We start from the raw sequence: 13490 nt of genomic DNA, 5'->3' as shown, positions 1-13490 counted from the left end.
TATTTTTCAAAGTGTTATTCCTGTTTTTTCACAATCTTCTGACTTTTTTTTCTCAAAATGTTCGACATTAAATAAATAATTCTGCTGCAGAGGTTTGCTGTTATTTTCAGCAGCATTAGTGGTTAAAAAAGACCTTTGAATGCCTTCACCGTGCTGCCCCGAGCTAACCACTGTTAGCCACGTCTGCCTGTTAGCATCTCTCCTGGATTTCTACGTTAACATGTAGGAAAAAACTGTCTCATGGATGATTGGATGAGTGTATTTGGTGAAAAAGACCCTGGGATGATTTTACATTGGTGTTACACTTTAAGCTTAAATCGTGCCGTTCTTTGCAATACATAAAACACTAAAGCTTTAATTGTCAACAACTGCTTTGCTACTTCACCACCCAGGACGTAAACGATGAGAGAGCTGTTGCAAAACTTCCCTGATCTTTCACTCACCACAGAAGTGGCTCATACGAACAGTTTTAGCTATTTGGGTAATTTTGGGAGCTGACCAATAACTGGTTTTTGTCATTTAGCTGGACTCACTGAGAAAAACCTGAACCGACATGATAGTTGCATAATGCAGCCGTCCTATTTTGAGTGAATCTGAACGACGGCGTGTTCTTTTACATCAGCACCTTTCAGATTCAGATGGACGCTGTTCCCCGAGCCGACGGTACCACCGTAAAAAGGAGTTTTAATCACTGTAATGTTTTCTCCCCCCAACATGGAAACGACCTCCTCAAGGGCGGTATTAAAAAAGGGAGAAAGGGAGAAAGAAGAAGGGTTGTCGGGCGGCTGGGGGTCAAATAAGCGAGATGGAAAGATCCAAAAATGGAAGGAGACTTGGGCAAGGCGGAAGGGATATGTTGTGTGAGGATGGACTTAGGGGGAATCAAGCGCTGCCTATCTGGACACACAGAGAAGTGTTTACCTCGGAGGAGACACGCGGAGTGATGAGGACAGCCCACAAGGCCTGTGTGCGCTCACCCGTGACGGCAGGGCCAGCCGCTGTTGTTTTTGGACAAATCCAGCCGCTGCTCTCTGTCCTTTTCAACACGCACTTTCCTGTTTGGGCCTAAATGGAAAAAGCACTCTGGCTCTCTCTCTCTCTCTCTCTCTCCCTCCCTCTCTACGTCAGTCTCTCTCTTTGTATGTGTTTTTCTATGTGTGTGCATGTGTGTGTACGTGCCATCTGTGCTGACTTCGTCTCAATCACGGGAGCTCAGCATCCTTCAGGGCGATGCACCCGACACGAGCAGGAGTAAAACTAACTATTACTGTACAGTAAGTAACAGGGGTACCGTAGTACCACACACTGGGCCGTCGGTGATGCTGTGTTCACCCGTGAGCCTGAAGCTTGCATCTGTACCGGTGCACAACAAAGCGGTTCACTTCATTAGTCTGAAGTGCTTTTACGGAGCCGGCCCCCACATCTCAGCTCACAGCCGTGCTTCCGCTCACAGATGGGATCAAACCACGCGTGACTGCTTGTCTCCAGTTTGTTTTATCATCGCACAAAGGGCGCACTCCCACTGTGCCTCCGTCCCGTGCCCCGTGCTTTAGGGTCCTTGTCCCCCCCTCCAGGCCCGTTTGTACTCACACTACCTGGGCCTCGGAGAATGCTTCTTGCTGCCTATACGTCATCACGCCGTAACACGTCACACGCATTGATGACGTCATGGCGATGCGTGGCTTTGTTTCCAGATCTTTCCGTAGACCTCTGAGATTTTGTGCGTCTTGTCGACTGTTTTTGAATCTTTTCATCGACCAAATCTGCAGTAAACACTCCACCTCCGCATCACACCAGCGTGAACCTTTCACCGCCATTGTTTGAAATGTCCGCGCATGGTCCCTCCTTCTTTTTTCTACGTCCCAACAGGCGCACAGGAAATGACCTCAGAGCCGCCGTAGGCCTCGTGCTCGTACACGTGCGCAAGCTCGTGCTCGTACACGTGCAAACGTGCTTTACTAAAGCCCACCTCTCCCAAACGGGCCGTGGACGGCAAGCGTGCCGCTCCTAGACGCGGTACTGTTGCACTCACACTGTTCAAAGGAACCAGACTTTAGCCGTGAAACGTGCTCGGGCACGGTACGGAGGCACAGTGGGAGTGCGCCCAAAGTCTAACCTCAGTTTCTACAGGAGAATTGAGGGCGCGAGGATGATATTTGGAGGTTCTGCTGTATTAACATATAAGTCATATTCACATTACTATAGATATTATTATAGTAACTGGAAGTGTCTCTCTCTGTCCATCTGTCCGTCTTTTCTCTCTCTCTCTCCTTCTCTTCCTCTCTCCGGTGCAGACAGATGTGCGTCCTCCACAGAGCTGGGTCTGTCTGACGTTCCTGTCTGTTATAGTGAAGGTTTTCGTCTCCACCGTACTCTACGGGGGAATTGTTTGGTCTCTGTAAATCATAAATAAGTCAGAGAGTGTGGTCTTTACCTGCTCTGTAAAGTGTCCTGAGATCACTGCTGTTATGATGTGGCACTGTAAATAAAACTGAATTGAATTGAATTGCATCTTTACCAAATCTGGACACTCAAACATCACAGTCAGGACAGTCGCGTGCTGTCTGCAGACCTTCCTCTCGGACTAGTTACAGCTACAACGCACTCCACCAATCAGAGCGGAGACACCCAGGGCGGATGAATGTTCCCACAGATGCTGCTCGAGCACATTGCTGTGAGTGTTCGCTCATTATTAAAAACCACCTGGACGACATCTCGGCTTTGTCTGCCAGCTGGAGAGTGAAGAGCACACGCGCTAGAATCACGCTCAAGGCCGCATCCGACAGTCGATCCTCACACGCTATAGGATTCACACTCACCGCAGCGGCGTCCTCTCAACGCGGCGTTGCCATGATAACCGTTTGGTTGGTGTTTGTGTGCTGATGGACTGTGAGAGAGGCCTGCTGCTCCGCCACCTGCCACACCGTCACCAAACCCTGGGCCTCATGACGGTGCGGACCGACTCCAGCCAAAACCATCAGACACACAAATGTAAAGTGGACAATGGGTGATAATGCACGTCAATAATAATAATAATAATAATAATAATAATAATAATAATACGGAGCTGCAGTCGCTCTACCGCACCGAAGAGAGAGCTGAGGAAGGCAAAGCTCTGGATCTACCCTCAGTCCTGGTTCCTACCCTCACCTGTGGTCATGAAAGCTGGGTCAGGACCCAAAGAACCAGGTCCAGGTCAGGACCCAAAGAACCAGGTCCAGGTCAGGACCCAAAGAACCAGGTCCAGGTCAGGACCCCAAGAACCAGGTCCAGGTCCAAGCGTCTGAACTGTGTTTCCTCAGGAGGGGGTCTGGAGTCTCCCTTAGAGAGAGGGGGAGAAGTTCAGCATCCGTGAGGAACTCGGAGTAGAGCCGCTGCTCCTTTGTGTTGAAAGGAGCCAGTTGAGGTGGTTCAGGATCATCTGGTAAGGATGAACCCTGGGCGCCTCCCTAGGGAGGTGTTCCAGGCACGTCCAGCTGGGAGGAGGCCTCGGGGAAGACCCAGGACCAGGTGGAGAGATTAGATCTCCACACTGGCCTGGGAACGCCTCAGGATCCCCCAGTTAGAGCTGGTTAATGTGGCCCGGGAAAGGGAAGTTTGGGGTCCCCTGCTGGAGCTGCTGCGCCTGAGACCTGATCCCGGATAAGAGGCTGAAGATGAGATGAGATGATGAACTTGCAGTTGCTCAGCACGGCTTGACTCAACAGGGTTTGACTCAGCGCGGTTTGACTCAGCACGGTTTGACTCAGCGCGGTTTGACTCAGCACGGTTTGACTCAGCACGGTTCGACTCAGCACGGTTCGACTCAGCACGGTTCGACTCAGCGCGGTTCGACTCAGCGCGGTTCGACTCGCCACGGTTCGACTCAGCGCGGTTTGACTCCGCATGGTTTGACTCAGCGCAGTTTGACTCAGCGCGGTTTGACTCAGCGCGGTTTGTCTCAACACGGTTTGACTCAGCGCGATTTGACTCAGTCTGGTTTGACTCCACGCGGTTCGACTCAACGCGGTTTGACTCAACACGGTTTGACTCAGCACGGTTCGACTCAGCACGGTTTGACTCAGTAAGCACCTCATATGTTCCCATGATCCGTAATGCCAGACTTGGATGCGGGTCCGGGGCCGGCCTTGATGTGTGAAACAGCACCTTATTAAAATGTGCAGCTTTGCCTCAAAGCTAAAAAAAAAAAAATGTCTCTCAGCTGAAAACTGCCAAGTCATCATTCCTCTACTTCTGAGGCAGGATGCCTTTGAACTCAGGACTGAATAATTGACAGCGGCCGGCCCACTGTTGCCTCAGTTAACTCCACGCAGCTCACTCCATCGGCGCTGCGCTCTGCAGCAGAGGGCACGGCTGTGTGTACACTGCACCAGGAGAGACTTCATCAATGATGCAGCCGCTCGTTCTCCCTCAGAGCTTCAGAGGAGACGCAGGCGAACGCACTCTCGCCCGTCTGAGGGACGCCTTTAGGAACGCGCCCGCGCTAATCAGCCGCTAACTCAATACTGCCGTGTTTTTGGATGCAAACACCAAGAGTCATGTTCTAATTAGGACAGAACACACACACACACACACACACACACAGACACACACACACACACACACACACACACGCACACACACGCAGACGCATGCATACACACACACACACACACACACACACACACACACACACACACACACACACACACACATGCATGGGGGTAAAAAAGCTGCATTATTGCCACTCAGCTTTACAGTGTGACTGTGTGTCCTGTCTGTCCTGTCTGTCCTGTGTGTCCTGTCTGTCCTGTCTGTACCGTCTGTCCTGTCTGTTCTGTCTATCCTGTCTGTCCTGTGTGTCCTGTCTGTCCTGTCCGTCCTGTCTGTCCTGTGTGTCCTGTCCGTACTGTCTGTCCTGTGTGTCCTGTGTGTACCGTCTGTCCTGTCTGTCCTGTCTGTCCTGTCTGTCCTGTCCGTACCGTCCTTCCTGTCTGTCCTGTCTGTCCTGCCTGTCCTGTCTGTACTGCCTGTCCTGTCTGTCCTGTCTGTACTGTGTGTCCTGTCTGTACTGTGTGTCCTGTCCGTACCGTCCTTCCTGTCTGTCCTGTCTGTCCTGCCTGTCCTGTCTGTACTGCCTGTCCTGTCTGTCCTGTCTGTACTGTGTGTCCTGTCTGTACTGTGTGTCCTGTCTGTCCTGTCTGTACTGTGTGTCCTGTCTGTACTGTGTGTCCTGTCTGTCCTGTCTGTCCTGTCTGCCTTGTCTGTCCTGTCTGTACTGCCTGTCCTGTGTGTCCTGTCTGTACCGTCTGTCCTGTCTGTCCTGGCCGTCTTGTCTGTACTGTGTGTACTGTGTGTACTGTGTGTCCTGTCTGTCCTGTCTGTACTGTCTGTCCTGTCTGTACTGTCTGTACTGTCTGTCCTGTGTGTACTGTCTGTCCTGTCTGTACTGTCTGTACTGTCTGTACTGTGTGTCCTGCCTGTCCTGTGTGTCCTGTCTGTCCTGTCTGTACTGTCTGTCCTGTCTGTACTGTCTGTACTGTCTGTACTGTTGCTTTAAAGTGGATTAGATCAGGAAGCGAGTTTCAGTCTGGGACTTGAGTCGAACACAAGTGTGAGACTTTTTGGTGCATCACACTCACAGCAGAAGGCCTTTCTCTCCCCCATGCGTGACTTGATGTGTCTAAAGTTCATGTTCTTGCTGTATTAGCTTTAACCGTGACGCTGCGTTTGAGAGGCTGCAGCACTTTTATTTATTTAACAGGAAGACACTTTTTTCAGAGTGTCCTGAGACAGACAGCAGCACCACTGACAGACGTAATGAGCAGCCAATACAAAAAACATGGCTATAATACAATAAAAATATATTAAATGACAAGTTAAAAAGCAGATATACGTCAAAATCAACCATAACCTTGAATATATCCTGCAGAATATCTACAACCAGGTCAGCAGGAGCTGGAGTTTCAGGTGCGTCTGTGATGAGATCAGGTAAAGGGAGCAGCAGACTTTCTTTATTTACAGGGACTATGTGTAATTATACAATACGGTTGCACTCGAACTCTGTATTATTATTTATTAAAACCATAAGAGACTTGATCAGGACTCGCTGCTTCCCTCAGAGACTTGAGACTTGCAAAAAGTGACTTGCTCTCTGCATTCATCCACAGAAAACACTACAATTACACTAACTGCATCTACTACAGCGCTGCTAAAACCCCTGAATAAGCAGTTGTGTCACAGAAAAGACTCTTGACATGACAGCTCATATTTGCCTGTTGCCATGGTGACATTGTCCAGGTGCACAGTAGTCAGAAATAGCAACGTCAGAGCAAGCGATTCTCCACTGTAAACAAATCTGAATAAAACGCTCAGACGTCTCAGTTTCCAACGCTCTAAGACGACCAAACACGTCCTGCTGCTTTATGGTAACGTTGTCTATCGGAACGCCAACGAGAGGCTTTGGGAAAAACTGAGTCACGTTGTTACAAAGTCAACGCAAAGTCCCAAACACATGCACATGATCAGTTGTACGTGAACTCGCATCACTCACAATAAAGTGAAGTGGAAGTCGAATCACTCGTATCTGTACACGTTTGGATATGACGAGCAACGCGCCATGAAGCAAATACGGTCTAAACAACAAACATAATTAGTGGTGCTATCATTCATTCATTCATTCATAAACACTGGTCTAGTCAACAAGATATGGACGTCCAGCTGCATCATGGAGTCCCTTTGGAAGACAGCATGAAGTATGTATGTGGTTAAACAGTAACCAGACAAAAGCAGGAACTAATCTGATGTGCTGGACACTGTTTCAGGTCACCGACAGTCTTTGGTTAGCATTCACTTCTGTCATCTACCAAACAGCACGTAAAAATGACATAGTCAATCTCACGTTTGCCCTTTTAAATGGTCCCAAGTCCCAGTTTGGAAACACAAGAAAGAAGTTTGTACCAAAGTTCTTCGAGGTTCAGGTTTTGGGAAGCAACAAGTTACAGCTAATTAAGGGCGCACTCCCACTGTCCCTCTGTACGGTGCCCCAGCATGTGTCACAGCTAAAGTCTGGTTCCTTTGACCAGTTTGAGTGCAACTGTACCGCGTCTAGGAGCGGCACGCTTGGGAGAGCTGGGCTTTAGTAAAGCGCGTGTTGCACATGTAGGAGCACGAGCGTGCGCACGTGTACGAGCACGAGGCCTACGGCGGTTCTGAGGTCATTTCCTGTGCGCCTGTTGGGACGTAGAAAAAAGAAGGAGGGACCATGCGCGGACATTTCAAACAATGGCGGTGAAAGGTTCACGTTGGTGTGATGCGGAGGTGGAGTGTTTACTGCAGATTTGGTCGATGAAAAGATTCAAAAACAGTCGACAAGACGCACAAAAACTCCGAGGTCTACGGAAAGATCTGGAAACAAAGCCACGCATCGCCATGACGTCATCAATGCGTGTGACGTGTTACGGCGTGATGACGTATAGGCAGCAAGAAGCATTCTCCGAGGCCCAGGTAGTGTGAGTACAAACGGGCCTGGAGGGGGGGACAAGGACCCCAAAGCACGGGGCGCGGGACGGAGGCACAGTGGGAATGCGCCCTAAGTGTCTGTATTTAAAAGTCAGGAGTGGACGCAGCTCTCACCTGAGGCCGTAGAGCACAGTTCCATCGGGGTGCAGCCTGATCATCCTGTTCTTCACTGTCACCCCATGGACAAAGGACTTCTTGTCATTGATGAAGTAGGTGTCAGGGACCCACAGCTGGTCTGCCACCCGGTTGTCCAGGGTGAGGTTTAGAGGAATGCCCGTGTAGGAGAGGCGCTTGTCTCTCCAGGACTGCTGGAAGTACATGGTGATGGTGTAGTCCTGCGGGAAAGACACAACATGAGTGGAAGGTCAGCAGCACAACATTACCAGCTCCAAATAAATACATACATACATTTGCGTGTTGGTACCCAGTAAAACGTGTTTCATGCTTGTAGACGGCGATATTACGCAATTGCAGCCTCGGTCACCGAGATTTTGTAAAGGGGCCAAAGTCACACAGACTACAATGATTGGCTACAGGACCCTGAATTTCCATTGGCTGAGAGCCTACATCCATGGTTGAGAGGTCCGTTCTTGGAGCCGTTCTGACCGCATTCGTTATGAAACACCAGACATTTGCAGGGACCGTGCCCGCCGACCGCACCGCACCGCGCCGACCGCACCGCGCCGACCGCAGCGTGCTGACGAAAGAACTATGAAACAGACATAAGGGGCTGCTATTGTAAATTATAATAACTTGGGTTTTTATGGAGCCTTTCAAGAGACCAAGGACACTTTCAGGAAGACAAGTGAGGTGAAGAGGATGAGGCGATTATTGATACGTCATCAGAGAGCCTCAAAAAATGGGGTGAAATAAGTTTTTGGAGGAATAACCATAAAGTGTGCAGTGGAGGTGCTAGATCAGGGGTGTCCAACTCTGGTCCTGCAGGGCCGCTGCTCTGCATGTTTTAGGTTTTGTTTGAAAATGGTTAGACTCAGGTGTGTTTGAGGAGGGAGAAACCTAAGACATGCAGGGCTGCAACCCTCCAGGAACAAAATTGGGCACCCCTGCACTAGCGCTAGCGTGCTAACGTTAGCTTTGTTAACAAGGTCCAACTGAACCCTGAACGAGACGAGTTCACAGTTACTTTTAATGTACACTGCAGAGGATTAGCATTACTTGCATGGCGACATGTCAATGATAAGGTAGTCCCACCTTAAAGCATCCCCTGCTTTAGGGTCTATTTTACTTTATTAGACTTAAAACAAGCATTTGAGACCATGAAGTCAAAATAAAATAAATGAAGTCAGAAATAAGGCCATTTTCTCATTGACTTCTATACAATCAGACTTCCTCTTTGGAGCCAGTTGAGCCACCACCATGCTAGATATTATAAAGAAAGCAGGTTTGAGACCCGGTAGCTACGTCCGTCTCTCCCATGGTTCAGGGGAGTTGGTGCAGTGACAGGGTTGGCAGGTAACCTTGTTAACAAAGCTAACGTTAGCTCGCTAGCGCTAGTGCAGGGGTGCTGTTCCTGGAGGGCCGCTGCCCTGCATGTTTTAGGTTTCTGAGACAACTTTTGTGCGTTAGTGTCATGGGTTGCTTCTTTGTGAGTTGTGCGCCATGATTCACAGTGTGGGCTGTCAGAGTGCCCGTCTCTCCATTCAGTCTGTGCCTTACGTTTTAAAAATAACTTGTTCCAGCTGCAGCACAGACTGCTGAGGTGGATAATGTTGTGTAACATCAGTTCTTATTAAAAGCCGCAGGAACAGTCACCGGCCCGCTCACTCCACTGCTCCTCAGAGCTGGAGCTCCCTCCTTCACCTGCCCTTCAGACGCTCCTGACACCTCATCAGCCTGAACCCTGAACTGCTCCTGCTGCAGAACCTGTGGTCAGCAGATCCACCCACTCCCAAACTCCACTCCTCACATCGTAAAGCTATCAGGACAGCTCATTTCATCCAACACAAGTATCTGTTTTCCAGCCGGTGTTACTACAACAACAGAGCCTCATGTCTTCCACTGTTCTGGGTAAATAATCCTGCACCACATGCTCCATGACAGCACGCCCCATAATTCTTTACATTGACTTGTAAAATGTCAATACTGTACGGTAACACATGTCTTATACTTGATAAACTCAACACACATGAGATGTTAATGGAAGTATGGATGTGCATCATCTGTAGCTGTACTCTGCAAACCTGACTCCTCCAGATGGATCCTCCTGGTCTCAGCAGATCCATCTGAACTCTGGTTTTAAGATCTTTATGAAGGGGTGAAAATCCTGGTTTCTGATTGGATAAACCATCTGTCTGTCACCAACACACGGGCCAAACCAACCAATCAGATGACTGAAGCGTGTGACGTGCTAACAGCGTGGAGGCAAAGCTCAGAAAGGAAACAACATGTGGGTAAAGGAGATTTTCCCTTTGTGTTTAACGTGAATTTACGGATCAAAGGCCCAATTTCAGACTTATTTCAGACCACCTCATGACGTATGGACAGCAAGAAGCATTCTCCGAGGCCCAGGTAGTGTGAGTACAAACGGGCCTGGAGGGGGGGACAAGGACCCTAAAGCCCGGGGCGCGGTGCGGAAGGACAGTGTGAGTGCGCCCTAAGAAACTCACTGCAGTTACTGAACTGTGAAAGACATTATTAGTTTGTGCTTGTGTATGTTTATAATGTAACCACAATAACTTGTAGGACTCGAACCACAGATTTGGGGCGTCAAATATTGCCACAGGTGGGTTTACAGTTGAAGACGGAGGTTCGAGGTTGCCTTGTGTGTCAGTGTTTGGCAGTGAATGGCCGTATTTGACACCCTGGGAATGATTCTGCCAAAGTTTGCATAGAGTCTGCCAAGAAGTTTGACCCGAGCTCAGATGTGGGACCAGGTTTTACGGTCAGATGAGACCAAGATCTTGCTTCTCTCAGCAGATTTTAAATCCTTCTGTGTGTGGTGCAAACCCAACACTGCCCAGGCCTCAGCAAACACCACCCCAGCACAAAACCTTTCCCTCAGCAGGGACCAGGCGAGAGAACCTGCCTCAGTCTGCAAAACATAACTGAGGGCGCACTCACACTGTCCTTCCGCACCGCGCCAAAACAGGTTTTACGGGTAAAGCCTAGTGAGTTTGAACAGTGTGAGTGCAAACGCTCCGCGCATAACTGCGGCACGCTTGCCGTCCACGGCCCGTTTGGGAGAGGTGGGCTTTAGTAAAGCACGTTTGCACGTGTACGAGCACGAGCGTGCGCACGTGTACGAGCACGAGGCCTACGGCGGTTCTGAGGTCATTTCCTGTGCGCCTGTTGGGACGTAGAAAAAAGAAGGAGGGACCATGCGCGGACATTTCAAACAATGGCGGTGAAAGGTTCACGTTGGTGTGATGCGGAGGTGGAGTGTTTACTGCAGATTTGGTCAATGAAAAGATTCAAAAACAGTCGACAAGACGCACAAAAGCTCCGAGGTCTACGGAAAGATCTGGAAACAAAGCCACGCATCGCCATGACGTCATCAATGCGTGTGACGTGTTACGGCGTGATGACGTATAGGCAGCAAGAAGCATTCTCCGAGGCCCAGGTAGTGTGAGTACAAACGGGCCTGGAGGGGGGGACAAGGACCCTAAAGCACGGGGCACGGGACGCACGCACAGTTGGAGGGCACCCTGAAGCTTCGGAGCAAGTTCACCATTCAGTGGGATCTGGGCCTCGTGCGTGAAACGTCCTAACGCACAGATTTGATCTTACATTGTGCACACAGATCTTTCCCATTTAATTTAACAGTGCCGCGGCAGCAGAAGGGGGGGGGGGGGGGTATAATAATTAATTCAAGACATTTTAAAAGTCTCTGTGTTCAGCTCAGCGGTGGCTTTAGTTCCCCATCATATTAAGTTGCTGCAGACGAAGCCCTATTTCCTAAAATCGCAAAACAAGTGTCTTTTATTGTGAAGTTCATCCATTTCACAGCCGCTGCGACATGTCAACACAAGTGGCTGACGTTACAACGAAGTAACAGGAATATCTGTAGCAATAAATCCACAAATTCATGAATTCTGGTACATTTTATTAACCATGAAATAAGGTTATTATCCAGCGGCGGGTCCTGGTTTAAAGGCAACCACGGAAAAGCTCCAGAGACCCGGGTCGGTTCATCTGCAGCTGAACAAACGGACACAAACGGACACAAACGGACACAAACGGACACAAACGGACACATCGCCAACAGTCTGGTCATAACCAAGCCCTCACCACAGCGACTTCCTGGTTGATCTCATAAGGAAGTGCCAAAAACTGCAGTTCTCCTAGTGAATATGAATCATAAATAGTATAAGAGTATAACTAAGAACCGACTGAATCACCATTGGATCCTCAAACTGTCAGCAGAACCTCACATTCCTGAAAAATGGCGGTTTCTGGACATCCGAGGTTCCCACCCCGACAGCGACGCTACAATCCCTGCCCCTCTTTCCACTTCCCACCCCAGCATCTCTCACTGTACCAGCACGCTGAAACGCCAACCCTACCAGTGTATCGTAGGACTTTAGACGCAGCGAGTGTGACTTTCACGCTGCAGATCCAAACGCAGCTAACCGCGTTCACACTCTCATTATAACTCATGCTTAAATCGCCCGAAGCATTAAAGGAGCCCTGGTGAGGAACGGAGCAGCCTGTATTTATATGTGCTCTGATGCCAAAGCACCAATGTGCCACACACACACCTCCCCCCAACACACACACACGAACACACACACACAGTCAGTACCATTGGCGTGCCAACTGTTTGAAATATTAATCATTTGAATAAACCACAGTTACAAAAACCCCCGTCAGTGTTGGATTGCGGACACCCATCTGAGACCTCTGGCTGCCTTCACGTGCACATTGATCGGCTGTGAGGGCGACGAGAGAGACAAGCACAGAATAACAAGAACAAGGCGGATCATCAGTTAGCAGCATGGGCGCTGGTTATTCATAATCTGAAGGTCAGTGAGTAAAAAAACCCACGACAGAGGAAATAATGAAGCAATCAGACACAAAAACACATGTAAAAGCTGATAAAATTGGGCTTAATTGATGTCATTTCAAGACATCTGATGTGTTCTGATGAAGCACCGGTGAAAACGCTTCGGTTGACTGCGAGTAACCTTTGGAGAGCCGAGCGTTGCACCGCTGCTCCTCTATCGAGTTAATCTGAGGTGCAAAGCTGCAGTTAAGATTCCACTCACAGCTCTGTGGCTTTACAGCACTCGCTGCACTTTGTAAAGGTGCTTATGCGTGCATTTCCCAACGAGCTGGAGGGAAAGGAAACTTTCTGGGAGAAAAAGGGGGCAGGCGTGTACTCGTACGCACATCTACTCAGTTTACCTCTGTGAGCACAACACGCAGAGAAAGAGAGGAGGGTGGTTAAAGCATAAAGACGACCATTGTTGGGGCGCCCTCCCACTGTGCCTCCGTCCATCCCGTGCTTTAGGGTCCTTGTCCCCCCCTCCAGGCCCGTTTGTACTCACACTACCTGGGCCTCGGAGAATGCTTCTTGCTGCCTATACGTCATCACGCCGTAACACGTCACACGCATTGATGACGTCATGGCGATGCGTGGCTTTGTTTCCAGATCTTTCCGTAGACCTCGGAGTTTTTGTGCGTCTTGTCGACTGTTTTTGAATCTTTTCATCGACCAAATCTGCAGTAAACACTCCACCTCCGCATCACACCAACGTGAACCTTTCACCACCATTGTTTGAAATGTCCGCGCATGGTCCCTCCTTCTTTTTTCTACGTCCCAACAGGCGCACAGGAAATGACCTCAGAACCGCCGTAGGCCTCGTGCTCGTACACGTGCGCACGCTCTTGCTCGTACACGTGCGTACGCTCGTGCTCGTACACGTGCAAACGTGCTTTACTAAAGCCCACCTCTCCCAAACGGGCCGTGGACGGCAAGCGTACCGCTCCTAGACGTGGTACGGTTGCACTCACACTGGTCAAAGGAACCA

General features: G+C 49.6%; 1 protein-coding gene across 1 annotated transcript in view; it reads right to left on the bottom strand.

Annotated features, from left to right (window-relative positions):
• The window catches only part of gabrb1 (gamma-aminobutyric acid type A receptor subunit beta1), a gene marked incomplete at both ends in the record, with an annotated part of 43449 nt that overhangs the window by 18602 nt on the left and 11357 nt on the right, over positions 1-13490 (bottom strand). The window contains 1 exon segment of the mRNA XM_083924668.1: positions 7615-7835. Within this exon segment, the coding sequence (XP_083780794.1) occupies positions 7615-7835 (221 nt within the window).

The sequence above is a fragment of the Echiichthys vipera genome (genome assembly GCF_963691815.1).
Source record: "Echiichthys vipera genome assembly, chromosome: 12".
In the NCBI taxonomy this organism is placed as follows: Eukaryota; Metazoa; Chordata; class Actinopteri; order Perciformes; family Trachinidae; genus Echiichthys; species Echiichthys vipera.
This window is presented reverse-complemented; position numbering and strand designations above follow the sequence as displayed.